General features: G+C 40.1%; 1 protein-coding gene across 2 annotated transcripts in view; it reads left to right on the top strand.

Moving 5' to 3' along the window:
- The window catches only part of edem3 (ER degradation enhancer, mannosidase alpha-like 3), a 64419-nt gene extending 49284 nt beyond the window's left edge, over positions 1-15135 (top strand). For both annotated transcript variants that reach the window (XM_041208133.1, XM_041208134.1), the window contains 3 exons: positions 1947-2112; positions 3659-3844; positions 10355-15135. In XM_041208133.1, the coding sequence (XP_041064067.1) occupies positions 1947-2112; positions 3659-3844; positions 10355-10863 (861 nt within the window). In that variant the 3' untranslated portion in view covers positions 10864-15135. The remainder of the gene's footprint in view (positions 1-1946; positions 2113-3658; positions 3845-10354) is intronic.
- Positions 15136-15691: the final 556 nt, after the last annotated feature.

Here is a 15691-nt window from a genome sequence, read left to right as displayed (position 1 = left end):
TAATCATGAATCATTCTATGGGCATATTTGCAGATATAATTATTTTTCTGCTCACGCACACAGCACATTAAAGACAGACTTTCACAACAGTGTAATTTAGTAATCATCATTTGTAATTTATAATTGTCCTTTAGACTTCTTAAATTGCATGAATTCACATCCACATACATGAACCCTTGATTCAAAGATCTTCCTATTACAAGGAAATTCCTAAATCTTCTATGCTATAATACAAATTAATTTTCTTTTTCTTTCTAATATTGTCATTATTGGTATAGCCAGTGCAAGTTGTGTAGAAAACTGGCTAGATGCAGCTGTTTCCACCAACTTAGTGTATATACCAGAGGCTCTGCTGTATTTCAATGCTGCCAAAATATTGGTACTCAATAATATTTTCTCATAGAAGCATGTCACAATTACGAATTTGAAACCATTTCAATTCTGTTTACCAAATTAAGTAATTGCCCCAGTTTAAGAATAATGAATAAGTTATGGCAGAATTGTTCCGACTGTGTCATCTGGTTTGGAGGAGGCTTCAAAGAGAGGACCAGGCGGTGCAATGCTTTCATTTCACTATTAAAATGTTGATTCAAATCCAGCTGAACTGATCTGTTAGTTGTAAGGGTCTTACCTGTGCACTCTTAATCCATTTTTTAATGAGCACTGACCTCCAGCACAAAGCTGCCCATATTTGGCACTAAATTAGTCATCTAATTTATACATTTCATCACCTGGTTTTGAAGAAATGCCACATTGATGTAGTTAAGGATTGTCTTCTGAAATTGAAGCTGATGTATATTACTGGGGCAGAGTATAGGGAGCTTTATTCTGCATTTAAATGTTCTGTATCCCAGCTTTTAGCCTTTGTGGACTGGATAGGTGCGCACCATGGAGTTTTGGAGGCCTCATTGAAGTTTAAGTCCATGTTTCCATTAATTTGCATATACCTCAATTTGCTGATACCAACAGATCTAGATGTTCTGGTTTAGAATTTATTCGCCAGTGAAGCAGTAGTGGCGCAACGAACCCTTTCCAAATCCCCACGGCCACAATATTCAAACTGGGTTTGAAGGCTTCTGGAAAGAGAACCTTTCTTTGGATTCTAATTGATCATGAATAGTGCTGTATTAATATTGGGCTTGTATTACAAAAACTTTTAATTCCGAGTGGTGCCATTTTGTGATTGAATCAGTAAAAAACCAATGAAGTGCAGCTTTTTATATAGTTTTTGACACAAAAAGAACTCATAATTAAATACTTGGCTTTACTGTTGGCTAACCAATGCTATACTTTTAGTGTGTAAGATTGAATCTGTACAAAGGAAAGAATTGTAGGTGATACTTCATTGAGCAGAAAGTTCATAGATTTTTTACCTTGTAGGTTAAAATATTTAAAAACTTGTACAAGCAAGTTAATTTCTGCGAGAGTTCTCCCAATCACCACCGTGATGCGAAAAGACAAAGTTTTGTTGAAGTTACAGTAGTGGATCAGGAGAACTTCTGTGGGAATTGTACATCTCAGTGTCTACTTCAGTCATATCTCCAGGTCTTGATTTGATCTTCCACTTTTGTAATCCTATTTCAGCTATAAAGTTGTGATGGATTCTGCGCACCCATCAATAATCATCACTTACAGAGCAATAAATGGGAGTTCTGGTTGCACTAGACTGACTAACAGGGCTGTAACTTTATTCTCCCTTCTTCCTGCCACAGAGCTCTCGAGCTGAAAGCTGCAAAATATTGTCCATTGGATCTTGTAGAAATCAAATTTATGATTATTTTATTGGAGTTGGAGGTCTTCCAGATTATTGCTTAACTTCCTCGTCACAGTCTTTCCTCCAATTATATTTTAATATGACAACATAGACTTTCTGTAAAGAAAACTTTTACAGTGAAAAAATTGTTATAAAAGTGCATTTCTTGTTTGGATTTCTATATTCTGTATAGGTTCGAGGTTTTGTTGCTAAGTGTGAACCCTATAATGGTTGTTCAGAGTTAACAAATCCTGAATCGATAAAGGGAAAAATTGCCCTGATGCAACGTGGGCATTGCATGTTTGCTGAGAAGGCACGGAATGCACAGAAAGCTGGGGCGATAGGTGGAATTGTCATTGGTAAGGAATGTAATTCTTATTTTCGCTTTAATAACAATATATTACATTGTTTATTTATTTATATATTGTTGAGGGTAGAAAATTAACACCCCACCAGATTGTTACAGAAGTTGAAATAATTTCAGATTTATTACATATTAGTGTTGCTAAACAAAGATTTCCACAAGTTAATTGACATGATATAATATTCAGTTTATAAGATACATATTAATGCTTGTTTTACATTAATGATCTTTAATCCCAATATAACTCTCCACAAGTTTTTACAGCATGCCCTCGCCAAAGTCACAAATTGTAACCTCTATGATTGTGATCATGATGCATTATCCCTTCTAGTCCTCCTCGCCCTCACTGCAGGCTTACCATACAGTCACCCTTACCACTCACTTCCAATACCTCTTCTCTGTCATCTAACTGGGTGGGTGTCCCTCACTTGCTTTCACTCTTGCTTATCCAGAGCATCTCCAGTAATGCCTGTACATCCCATCTCTGCTTTGTTACCTTTGGAATCTCCCAAGGACCTATCTTTGGCTGTCCTCTTCCTCATCTACATGCTTTGTCTTGGTAACATCACCTTTGAATTTGAGATCAGGTGATGACACCCAACTCTACCTCTTATTATTTCTCTTGACCCTTCCACTACCTCTCTGCTGTCAACCTGCTTTTGCAAAATCCAGTCTTGCATATGCTGCAGTTTCCTTAACTAAACAATGGGAAGGCCAAAGCCATCCACCCCCGCCACAAACTCCTGCACCCTTGCCTCCTCTCCCTGCCTTCTATCTTAGGCTGAAACAGAGTGTTCACAACTTCACTGTCTTGTTCAACCTTGAGCTAAGCTTCCTCTCCATTATAAACACTGCTGACTTCCATCTCCATAGCAATGCCTGCTTCCACCCTTGACTTTGACCATCTGCTGCTGAAACCCTTTGCCAACTTCATATTTGCCTATTCTAATGCTTACTGGCCAATGCCCCACCTTTGCACCCTCAGTAAACTTCAACTCCTCTAAAACGTTGCGGCCCAAATCCTATCCTATAGCAATTCCCACTCACTCATCCCTCTCCTCACTAATCTTCATTGGTTCTCAGTCTCAAAACATGTCAAGTTTAAAATTTTCATTCCCTTATTTAAGTCACTTTGAGGGACCTTTACATTTAGCCTGTACAAGATGTGTCTTAAGTGCTGAGCTAATTGAGAATAGATTATGTTCCCTACTAAAGTTTGGGCCTGAAACACATTGCTGGGGGCAGAGTAAAGAGAAATTTAGTCTGTTTTTAATCTGTCCAGGGTGTGCTTCATGATCACACCAGGTACCTGAAATGTAAAATGTTCCATTCCTGCAGAACTAACCTTAGTGACCACAAATTTGACAAAAAAAATGACATTGGAAGTGAAGATGTTACCTCCGCAGCTTGAGAGGGAGCAGTTTACCTGCAGCCCTTACCTGTTGGCTATATTATGCAGAAGAATAAAACCATAGGTCCAGAGGATTTTGCATGTCCAGGTGTACACTGTAACTATTTTAACTGAATTTGCTATTGGGCAGATGACAATGAAGGAAGCAGCAGTGATACAGCTCCCCTCTTCCAGATGGCTGGCGATGGAAGGAGTACTGATGATGTCACAATCCCAATGCTTTTCCTCTTTAATAAAGAAGGAAATATTATACTCAGTGCCATGCAGGAGTACCAGCAAGTGGAAGTGCTGCTATCGGATAAAGCAAAAGATAGAAGTAAGTTTTTAAACCAACTGTAAATAATCTTTCATTTGTAAATTTCCCAGAATGAATTGTCATAATGTTTAGCATTCTTTAAATGCAGGTAGTAATCTGACTGTTTCTAGTAAGCCCAGGTTGGAAAATTCAGCTGTGTGGCGCTTTCTATTTAAGAGGCAACAAATTTTTTTGAGGAAACTTTAGATTGTTGAGAAGTTTTGGGAAATTCTAAGTTGCCTGGGGCAGCCTATTTCTGAAAATGTTTGCACAGTCACACACTGGCACTAAAATCAATTCTTATTATTGTAATGAAACCACTCAAATGTCAGCACTGAGTTGGTAAACACTTAACTGCAAACATTAACCACTAAAGAATTTAAAGAAAAAAATAGAAATTGTTGCTCTTATTCTTTTGTATTCATTTTTGTGGAATGGGCCATCACTGGACAGCACTTATTTCCCACCCTTAGTCGCTCTTAACAGGGCCATTTCAGAGGGCAGATAAGAACAGCAGATTTCCTTCCCAAAAGATATTGAATCAGATAGGTTTTTATAATAATCCGATAGTTACGTGATCACCATTACTGATACTAGACTTTTATTTCAGATTTATTTATTGACTGAATTTAAATTTCTCAGTTGGCATGGTAGTATTTAAACTCATGTCTCTGGAGTCCAGGCCTATGGATTACTAACCCAGTAACATAACCATTATTCCACTGTTCCAAGTTAGCACTGTCTTCATTTCACTTCCAGTTCTGCCTTTTGATTCCCAGTTTCTCTTTTTTAGCCTAATCCCTCTCGAAGCTTTTTTTTAAATCCTTGTGTGGCTTTTGGGTTCCATCATCAATCTTGAGTTTGGAAACTAGGTCACAAAGATTGGGATTTGGAATTGTTTTAAAAGAAAAAGGCTTTCCGTCAATTGGGCTCATTATCTGAAATACTAACATTGTCTATTTTGTAGTTTACTTTCTAATCGCAGCCGTGTAAGTCTGTCCATTTTCTGCAAGCTCCACAAGTTAAGGAGAGTGCATGAAGTCATGAAATTTGGAATTTCATAATGTTTTGCATTGGTAAATTATATGGGGATTCCCCAACATTACAGAGCTCCATTTTTTGATAGTACTTCTGTGAAGGTAACCCATGGCAACTCACTACTATGGATTGTGGCCTTTTGTGGTACCAAAAAGCCTTGCATATATGAATAAAAGAGTTTTTTCCATTTTGTGAAACTTAAATGTGCACTTTCATGAAACTTCATCTATGTACATTATACGATATAAATAAATTAGAGGAACTTCTTTCAAAATTGAGAAGGATATTAAAGGTTTCGGTGCCAGCAAAGTGGGATGTTCCAGAGTACTACTAATTGGTGCTTCACAGATCACTACTTTCAGAACAACCACACACCTTTTGCCAGATAAGCTAATTATACTGACAAAATTGCACTCAGTCTGTGGTTGAGAGGCATTGTCCTGCTGGTTTTAGATTTTCTAAAAATTCATGTTATATGTGTGCAGAAGCCTGAGCTGGATAGTATAAATAAACTCTCAAATGAACATGTGCAGATACTGTTTGCTTAGTGGGTTTAATAGTCACAATACTAGATGCATGTTCATGGGCCAACTTTAACCCATGGCCTGGAGTTACTATACATGTATAAATGAATGGTGTGTGTATGTGTATATATAAATAGACCAACTGTAGAATAATGATTATTTTATTTTTGTTTGTAACCAGTTTGCGTTACACTGTTTTTCTTTTTTTGCATCACGTGGACAAAAATAACAGCCACAATTATTAAAGGTAAAAGAATTACAAACTACATTCAAAATTCACCGTTATATATGTTCTCCAAATATATCAACTGTAAAATAATTTCCAGCATCCCTTCCCCTACCCCTGCCCCTGCCATGTCTGCAGTAAAGAGGCTGGCTGTTTGGACCTCAACTGATGTCACCTTGAACCAGCTACCAGAAAGTGTGTAATAATGGCTTTCTGACAATTGTTCCTTTAGCTTCCACCGCCGCACCCCCCCCCCCCCCCCCCCCCCCCCCCCCCCGGAGGCATATTCCAACTTTGTTTAGTTGTTCCCCACAGCAATACAGCTGAGATTAGGGACTCGGCTGCATGAACAATTAGTCTTGGAATTCAGATTCATGATGTTAATTTTACCAAAACTGTTGTGTTGTCTTTGGGATCTCGGGAGGTAATGATGCAGGAGTGAATAGAAAAGCCATTGCAGGAAATTCTCTGGCTACAACAGGATAGAATGAAAACAGGCAAGTGCAGTCCCACACACCTACTGGAGGGAAAGGATGGTGTGAAAACCATGTCAAAGACTGCAGACAAGTCAAGAAAGATGATGAGGGATAGGTTAGCTTTGTCACCAGTCACATAGGATGTCATTTGTAACTTTGATAAGGGCTATTTCAGCGCAGTAGCAGGGGCAAAAGTCTGATTGGAGGGATTCAAACATGGAGTTCCAGAAAGGATGAACATAGATTTGGGAGTGGACATGTTCAAGGAATTTTTGGAGGTAAGTGAAGTTGGAGCTGAGGCTGTAGTTTGCAAGCACTGAGGGGACAGGATTGGAGTTTTTGAGGAAAGAGGTGATGTTGGCAGGTTTGAGGAGATGTGGGATACTACTTGGAGAGAGAACTGTTAACATCAGCTAACGTAGGAGTCAGGAAGGGAAGTTGAATGGTTAGCGGTTTGGTGGAAATAGAGTCATGAGAACAGGAGGTAAGTGTCATGAATAAGGTGAACTCTGAGAGATCACAAGTGGTGATAGAGAAAGATGTAAGTTCAGCTCTAGGGCAAGGGGGAGCTTTGGCCTGATTTTTTAAAAAATTCATTCATGGGACATCCATGGTAATGCACTAGGGACCCAGGTTTGAATCCCGCCACGGCAGATGGTAGAATTTGAATTCATTAAAAGTCAGATGATGAAACCATTGTCAATTGTTGTAAAAACCCATCTGGTTCACTAACGTCCTTTAGGGAAGAAAATCTGTCATCCTTACCTGGTCTGGCTTACACATGACATCAGACCCCACAGCAATGTGGTTGACTTTTAAAATACCCTCTGAAATGGCCTAGCAAACCACTTGGTTGTAAAAGCTGCTACAAAGTCACAAAAAACGAATGACACCAGATGGATCACCTGGCATCGACCTAAACACCAGAAACAGCAATGGCAATCTCAGCCCTGTCAACCCTGCAAAGTCCTCCTTACTAACATCTGGGACTATTGCCAAAATTGGGAGAGCTGTCTCACAGATTAGTCAAGCAACGGCCTGACATAGTCATCCTCATGGAATCATACCTTACAGATAATGTCCCAGACACCACCATCACCATCCCTGTCCTGTCCCACCAGCAGGACAGGCCCAGCAGAGGTGGTGGCACAGTGGTATACAGTCAGGAGGGAGTTGCCCTGGAAGTCCTCAACATCAACTCTGGACCCCATGAAGTCCCATGGCATCAGGTCAAAAATGGACAAGGAAACTTCCTGCTGATTACCACATACTGCCCTCCCTCAACTGTTGAATCAGTGCTCCTCCATGTTGAACACCACTTGGAGGAAGCACTGAAGGTGGCAAGGGTGCAGAATGTACTCTGGGTGGGGGACTTCAATGTCCATCACCAAGAGTGGCTCGGTAGCACCACTACTGACTGAGCTGGCCAAGTCCTAAATGACATTGCTGCTAAACTGGTCTGCAGCAGGTGGTGAGGGAACCAACAAGAAGGAAAAACATACTTGACCTCATCCTACCAACCTATCTGCCACAGATGCATCTGTCCATGACAGTATCGTTAGGAGTGATCACCACACAGTCATTTTGGAGATGAAGTCCCACCTTCACATTGAGAATCCCTCCATTGTATTGTGTGGCACTACCACCGTGCTAACTGGGATAGATTTCCAACAGATCTAGCAGCTTAAGACTGCTCATCCACGAGGCGCTGTGGGCCATCAGCAGCAGCAGAATTGCACTCGAACGCAATCTGTAACGTCATGGCCCAGCATATGCCCCACTCTACCATTACCATCAAGCCAGGGGGTCAACCCTGGTTCAGTGAAGAGTGCAGGAGGGCATTCCAGGAGCAGGACCAGGCATACCTAAAAATGAGGTGTCAACCTGATGAAGCTATAACTTGCGGGCCAACAGCATAAGCAGCAAGTGATAGACAGGTCTAAGTGATCCAACAACCAACGGATCAGATCTAAGCTCATGCAGTCCTGCCACATCGAGTCATGAATGGTGGTGGACAATTAAACAACTCACTGGAGGAGGAGGCTCCTGTCTTCAATGATGGAGGGGCCCAGCACATCAGTGCAAAAGATAAGGCTGAAGCACTTGCTACAATCTTCAGCCAGAAATGCCGAGTGAATGATCTATCTGAGCCTCCTCCAGAGGTCCCCAGCATCACAGATGCCAGTCTTCAGCCAATTCGATTCACTCCACGTGATATCAAGAAATGGCTGAAGGCCCTGGATACTGCAAAGTCTATGGGCCCTGACAATATTCCAGCAATGGTACTGAAGACTTGTGCTCCAGAACTTGTCACGCCCCTAGCCAAGCTGTTCCAATGCAACACTGGCATCTACCCGGCTACATGGAAAATTGCCTAGGTATGTCCTGTACTCAAAAAGCAGGACAAATCCAACCCGGCAATTACCGCCCTATCGGTCTACTCTCAATCATCTCAAAGTTATAGAAAGGGTCACCAACAGCGCTACAAAGCAGCACTTGCTTAGCAATAACCTGCTCACTGACGCTTAGCTTGGGTTCTGCCAGGGCCACTGAGCTCCTGACCTCGTTGCAGCCTTGGTTCAAACATGGACAAAAGAGCTGAACTCCCGAGGTGAGCTGAGAGTGACTGCCCTTGACATCTAGGCAGCATTTGACAAGACTGTGGCATCAAGGAGCCCTAGCAAAACTGGAGTCAATGGGAATCAGGGAGAAAACTCTCCACTGGTTGGAGTCATACCTACCACAAAGGAAGATGGTTGTGGTTGTTGGAGGTCAGTCATCTCAGCTCCAGGCCATCACTGCAGGAGTTCCTCAGAGTAGGAGCCTTGGTCCAACCATCTTCAGCTGCTTCATTAATGACCTTCCTTCCATCATAAGGTCAGAAGTGGGGATGTTCGCTGATTGATTGTTACACGATGTTCAGTACCATTCAAATCCCTCAGATACTGAAGTAGTCCATGTCCAAATACATCAAGACCTGTACAATATCCAGGCTTAGCCTGACAAGTGGCAAGTAACATTCATGCCACACAAGTGTCAGGCAATGATCATCTCCAACAAAAGAGAATCAAACCATCGCTGCTTGATGTTCAGTGGCATTACCATCACTGAATCCCCCATTATCAACATCCTGGGGGTTACCATTGACCAGAAACTGAACTGGACTAGCCATATAAATACTGTGGCTACAAGAGCAGGCCAGAGGCTAGTAACCTACCTCTTGACTCCCCAAAGCCTGTCCACCATCTACAAGGAACAAGTCAGGAGTGTGATGGAATACTCCCTACTTGCCTGGATGAGTGCAGCTTCCACAATACTCATGAAGCTTGACACCATCCAGGACAAAGCAGCCCACTTGATTGGCACCACATCCACAAACATTCACTCCCTCCACCACCCACAAGCAGTAGCAATAGTGTGTACCATCTACAAGATGCATTGCAGCAATTCACCAAGGCTCCTTAGACAACACCATCCAAACCCACGACCACTACCATCTCGAAGGACAGGGGCTGCAGATAGATGGGAACACCATCACCTGGAAGTTCTCCTCCAAGTCACTCACCATCCTGACTTGGAAATATATCACCGTTCCTTCACTGCCGCTGGGTCAAAATCCTGGAACTCCATTCCTAATAGCACTGTAGGTCTAACTATGCCACATGGACTGCAGCGGTTCAAGAAGGCAGCTCACCACCACCTTCTCAATGGCAATTGGGGATGGGCAATAAATGCTGGCCTAGCCAGCGAAGCCCACATCACATGAATGAATTTTAAAAATGGTTTCTATATCTGCTTCCAAATGAGTGACTAGGCTGTTAATTAGGAGTAAGAAGTGTTCAGCTAATCTCTTATGAAAGATTCCTACCTTATTTATGCCACACAAACTCACTGTGGGTTTTTCTTATTTTTTTAAAACTTTAGTTGTGTTGAGAGTTCCAAATTGAAATTAAGTTGTCGCAAAGATCAGCTGTTGATATGAGAGAAATTAGTAAATTTAAGAACTGTTGGTTGAATTGCGATAACTTGAAGAAATACCATCATGTTTATAATTATTGGTATTCTGAAATAAGATTAAGTTGTACCTTGTGGTTGCCGTACAGTGCCCAAGATACCTTTATTTTGTATTATAGGAAGAGCTTTGTACAGCTATTAAATAAAATGTAGTATATAATTGCAAATAAATGGCTAAAGTTACTTAAAACATTAGTTAATGCCACTGTCTTTTGCAACTTTTTTTTTAAATATTCTAATATTTGATTTTTAGATCTGGGCATGGAAGACTCAGAACAGAACTCAGAAGATGACTTGCAGACAACGGGGCCAAACCCGACCAGTTTCGAATGTCAGAATGAAGCAACATCCCACACTAAAAGTCCCAGCAGTGAGAAACTGGATGAATCAGCAAGCCAGTGCGATGCGAGTGATCAGTCAATCGTACCTGATACAAAGACACAGCAAAGTGATGATATTTTATGTGCATCTGATCAGAACCCAATTGTATCTGCCACTGATGTGTCTTCAGATACTGGTGATGTGAAAGATCATAAAGATGTACAAAGGACAGATAGTCATGGACCTATTGAAAATGAACAGGAATCTTGTGCCCAGACTTCAGATCAGGGAAAGAAAGGGACTGACAGTGAAGTAGAAACAGAGCAAGAATCCAGTCCAAATATCAGCCAAGAAACAGAGGCTCGGACCATAGACTCCTTGTTATCGGACTGGAAGGAAGAAATAGATGCCTTTGAAATGATGGATAAGGACGAACTATGACCGTGAATCATACTTTTGTATGATGGGAGTTTTTCTTTTCCCCAGAAGATCTGGGTGCAATTGTGCACAGTAACATTCCCTGACCACCTGGAAGAATCTGATGATCAATTTCTGATTTGTATCAATTTGTACGTGTGAAAAGGGGGTCAGATTTACTGGTCGTCATTTCTGCCAGGTCATTACTTGATTCACTTGAAGATGCCAGTCACACTAATGCTTCTTCCTGATGCAGCACATCTCTGATTCAACTGATTGAGAAATGTGCAGAAGTTATGGGAACGTTTATTCCATTGTTTTCTACTTCTCCCTCCCGCCCCACTCACATGCACACTTCTTCTTTGTTGCAGAGCAGCAAAACCTTGTTGCTAAATTATTGCAGGTTTCCTTTCAAAACCACAAAATCCTGTGGCATTTTTCCAGTGTAGGGTTACAGATTTACAACTACTCATATACCTGATTGGAATATCAGATTGCTTAGTTTATGGTTTTTAATCCCACAATTACTGAAATATGATTTGAATTCATTGTTTTCATTATTTTTGAAAGGTATTTAAAATAATATTTGGTAAAACTGTCCTAGAGCAATGAAGTTCATTAAGTTTTGACAGCACAATTCCACCTAAATTGAGAGAAAGGTAAATTACGTGAACTTAATGTTGTCAAATTACTACTTTGGATTTGTAACTTTTTTAACATCTGATTTACTTGTTCTATCTTAACTTTTTAAAGTTTTATTCCCCCATTCCATTCCTAAGCCTTTTCTCTTCTTTGCAATATGCTACAGGGATAATACCCAACCTATTCATGCATACAATAAAGACTGACAAGGGGAAATGTTTTCATCCTTTACCAATAGACATAATGAGCTGTGTTTTCTCAGTTGAGTCAAGATCCTGACGTTGGCCTCAGTTCCGGGTCATGAACATGGAAGTGGCTATGGTGGGATGTTGGGTTACAATCATTGCGGAGCTAGCCTATTTAAGAAGCTGCGTTTGGGAGCCCTGTCCAATTAAGGATGGTGCGCAGGCCAGGGAGTAGAAGGCCTAGTAGAGTAGCCTGCAGCAATGCCTGGCTGAATTACCACCAGGAGAAGTGAGCACTGCTGGAGAAGAGAGAGACCTAGGGTTGCTTCAAAATTGAGTAAAAGGCTTCAGGGTGGAGGAATAAACCCCTCTGGAACAATACTATGGGCCAATTCTGGCCCGTGAGCCCTGCAGCCCCTTGATACAGCCATTTAATGTGCCTGCAGTTGCCCGCGCCCCTCCTGGCAAGAAGCCACCTGCAAGAAGCTGACAGGCTCTGCACTGAGCATTGAGCTGCTCCAATGGCACTTTCAGAAAATAACCTGTAAGTGGGGCTTAAATTAAACTGATTGATCGCCTATCTCATTGGAGTGTTTTACCAACTTTGGTCCCAACCCACCCCAGGAACTTCCCACAGAGATGGGAAGGTGTTAGAGAGCCATCCCAAAGCAGCTTCCCCCTATTTTCCTACCACCCTCCCTGCACCTCTTCCAAAGCCTCTACATGGGGCATTGAAAATTCAGCCCTACATTGCACATAAACCTGTTCCCTCTGTTCCGTGGATTTTAGCTGAATACTTCTACTGCTGTCGGATCCAGTTCCAATGTTAGGCTGGAGTTCATCTTGTTAGTTTCCAGTCACCATGTGTCAGCTTCTCCATACTGGTTAAACGCACATGATTTACTGACTGACTAGTCTGTAAGATTATTTTGGATAATTATTTTGTCAGCATTTCAAAAAATTATCTATCTAACTGAATTGTAAAGCCACAGAGAAGAATGTTATTCTAGATCGGTACTTTGGAGGATTTTAACCCTGCAGTGTGTTTTTAAAAAAAAGTTTCATTTAGAAATTTTTGTGAATATCTTTAATAGATGATCAAACTGACTGACATTGAGCTGTTTGCAGGGGTATTTCTCTGTCACAGACTTTTTCTACTTGTGATAACCTGGAATGGTTCAAGTTATTTTACATGTGAATGTTTCATTTTTGAAACAGCATTTGCTTATCCATAGGATTTAAAATCATTTCTACCTTTTCTTTCTACAAGACGCAATAGAACTTTATATAGTTCATTGACACTAACTTAAGTACCTCTTCATGTGATTCACCACCATACCCCACCATTAGAAACAACTAAATGATAAACATCTTTATGCTCCTGTTATGTGCCTTAGAACATTTTACAATGTTAAAGGTACTATATAAATGCAAGTTGTTGCACTTGTTGCCTCACTTTGTTCTTCAGTACACATGAGTTTAGTTGGCAAATGTGCTGCCCAGTGTGCTGCTGCGTCACGTGGACCAGATTCCAGCTGTGTTGTTGAATTGGCTGACCTCTGTCGAAGGACTGACCTCATCATCACCAGCCCAGAAAGGGAAATGTGGAAAGTGAATGTGTGAGACATCACCAAGAGAATTTCTAGCTCAGTTCAGCAGGTTGAGGCAAATGGGTGTTCAATGGCTGTATGGCCTCCTGGCTTTTACTACCTGGACACATGAAGACACTTGGGTACACAGGAAAGCTTCCAAGACTTGTTGACCTGTATCCCCACAAAGGTATTAGGAGAGGAAATAAAGAGAGAAGTATTTATATTAAAAAAAACACATGTTTCATGGATCTGAATTTTTTCCAACAAATTAGTTTACAATAATAATATACTTGTATCCCTGTATTCTTTGTAAAGGTTATAACCTGGTACACACAGGTTATGATCTGGATCTTATTGCACTAGCAGTTAGGACATACCAATTCAGATTGCAGAAAATCTTATAAACTAATTTCCTACAATCCATTTGAGCTGGGAGCTACTACTCTATTTTCAAACTATTGCAGAATGTTTGATATTTTGGAGTTTTATTTAACTATTGAATGCAATGGACATGTCAGATCTTGTTATGTTTCCCAGTTTGTAATATTGTGGCTTGGTTCAGTAATATACTTCATATTAAAATCTACTGGGGAGGACAGTGTGCACTCTTCAAGGACTAAACTACCACTGCACATTGCAAAATGTGCACATCTTTGTTCTATAAATATATCCATAACAAAACTAATTTGCACAATATTCTTAGAGACATTTTCTTTACTATTTATATCCTTGAATATTGAAAGGTATTATATTTTCTTTATGGTGCAGAAATGGTCCTGCAATTTTCAAAGGGTAAAGTTGTCAAGGACCTTTGGAAAGCTAGGCTCTTGTTTCACAGTACTGTTGAGTTGACAATCTGTATGTCACTATTATTCAGTATCAGATGGTTATTATCTCAGTAAACCATCAATTGTGCACATTTTCAAAGTGTCTGCCCCATGTTAACTTCATGTTGTATATCACCGTTCATAATTAGATCACATAATTATTGATGGATGTTAAATCTGTTTTGTTCTATAATTCCTTTATAATTTGGAGCAGGTATCTGGCAGATATACAGAGAGCTTTTGCTTAGGTGTTGCTGAACACAGAGGTATAGACTTAGTTGTTAATTTACTGACCCAAATATTACAATTATTGTCCTAGAAGATGCATTAGGGAGGATATGTTTTTAAATTCTATCCATTTCTGAATAATACACATTCACTAAAGACAGATGCATCTGTGGTAATTAAATTGTTGCTTTACTGCTAAATGTGACAAAATAAGGGACTAAAATCATTTTATTTTAAATTGGGAAAGGCAAATAGGCATACGATTTGACTGTTTCTTAAAGTCCAGTAGGTGGCACTGTCTTTAGCTGTTCCCTCTTCACAATGGTTCCAGTGTGGGTAACGAATACTTGTGAATTGGGTTAACATCATATGATGGGAAATATCAGTTTCATCTTGAAATTTGAAATGTGCAAACAAGGTATTCAAATGTGAAACTGCTTAATATTTTTAAATGCAAATTTAGTAATGTATAAACATAAGAGATGGGTGTGTATTTGTCTTTTCAAAGATTTTAATTTGAACTGAAATTAGATATCATATTGGGATCTGTTCCTTTAGTGTGATTGTGGCATTGCTGCATTAATCAGACAGATACGGAGTGTCTATAGAATTTAAACAGCAGGTACAGTGCGATGTATTTCTAAAAAGAAATGGTGTATACACCTCAGAAGCCCTGTAAATAAAAAGGACAGCTGTAAAATGCAAACTGTGATGTAAAACAGTCTGGTTAATTTTGTAGATACGATCACTGTACATATTTGTGCATTTGATTACTGTGATTATTTCTGATTGTAAAGATTTAATAAACTAATGTAAATATAATAAAGTCTCTGTGTTGATCTGAGAATTCAAAATAAGTTAGGATCCCCAAATTCATCAACTTGAGAACTTTAGGTTTTACAATTTGACATAACCATGCTAATACATTGAAAATTAGTGAATATTTGTCATTACTGTATCCACTAAATACTGTCCACATATCTGTTTAATTTTGTTTACTGGTTTGTGCAGCATCTATAATATGATACACTATCATAAAAATATTCCAAATGCACAGTTAACTAATGCATTCAAAGCACAAAGCTTGCAATATCTTGGGTATCATTAGCTTACATATAGAAGCTGAGCCAGTGGATGATGACAAGGGTAGTATTAAAGGAATGAAAATGAGTGTAGATCCTTGGAGGATCTATTATGATGATGATGAGGAAGGAACAGAATCTTGGCTGGAGATGTGTTGAAGGTATACAGATAGATAGGAATTGAACCATACAAGCTCCCATAGCTAAGATGGAGGAAATGGCAGGTTCAACATGTCAAACAGCGTAGAGTTTGAATACAGTGAGAAGGGCTATCACAACATGGTCACAGTCACACA

Source organism: Carcharodon carcharias, chromosome 16, assembly GCF_017639515.1.
Source record: "Carcharodon carcharias isolate sCarCar2 chromosome 16, sCarCar2.pri, whole genome shotgun sequence".
NCBI lineage: Eukaryota > Metazoa > Chordata > Chondrichthyes > Lamniformes > Lamnidae > Carcharodon > Carcharodon carcharias.
Note: the sequence above shows the minus strand (reverse complement) of the source record. Positions and strands in the feature narration are given on the sequence as shown.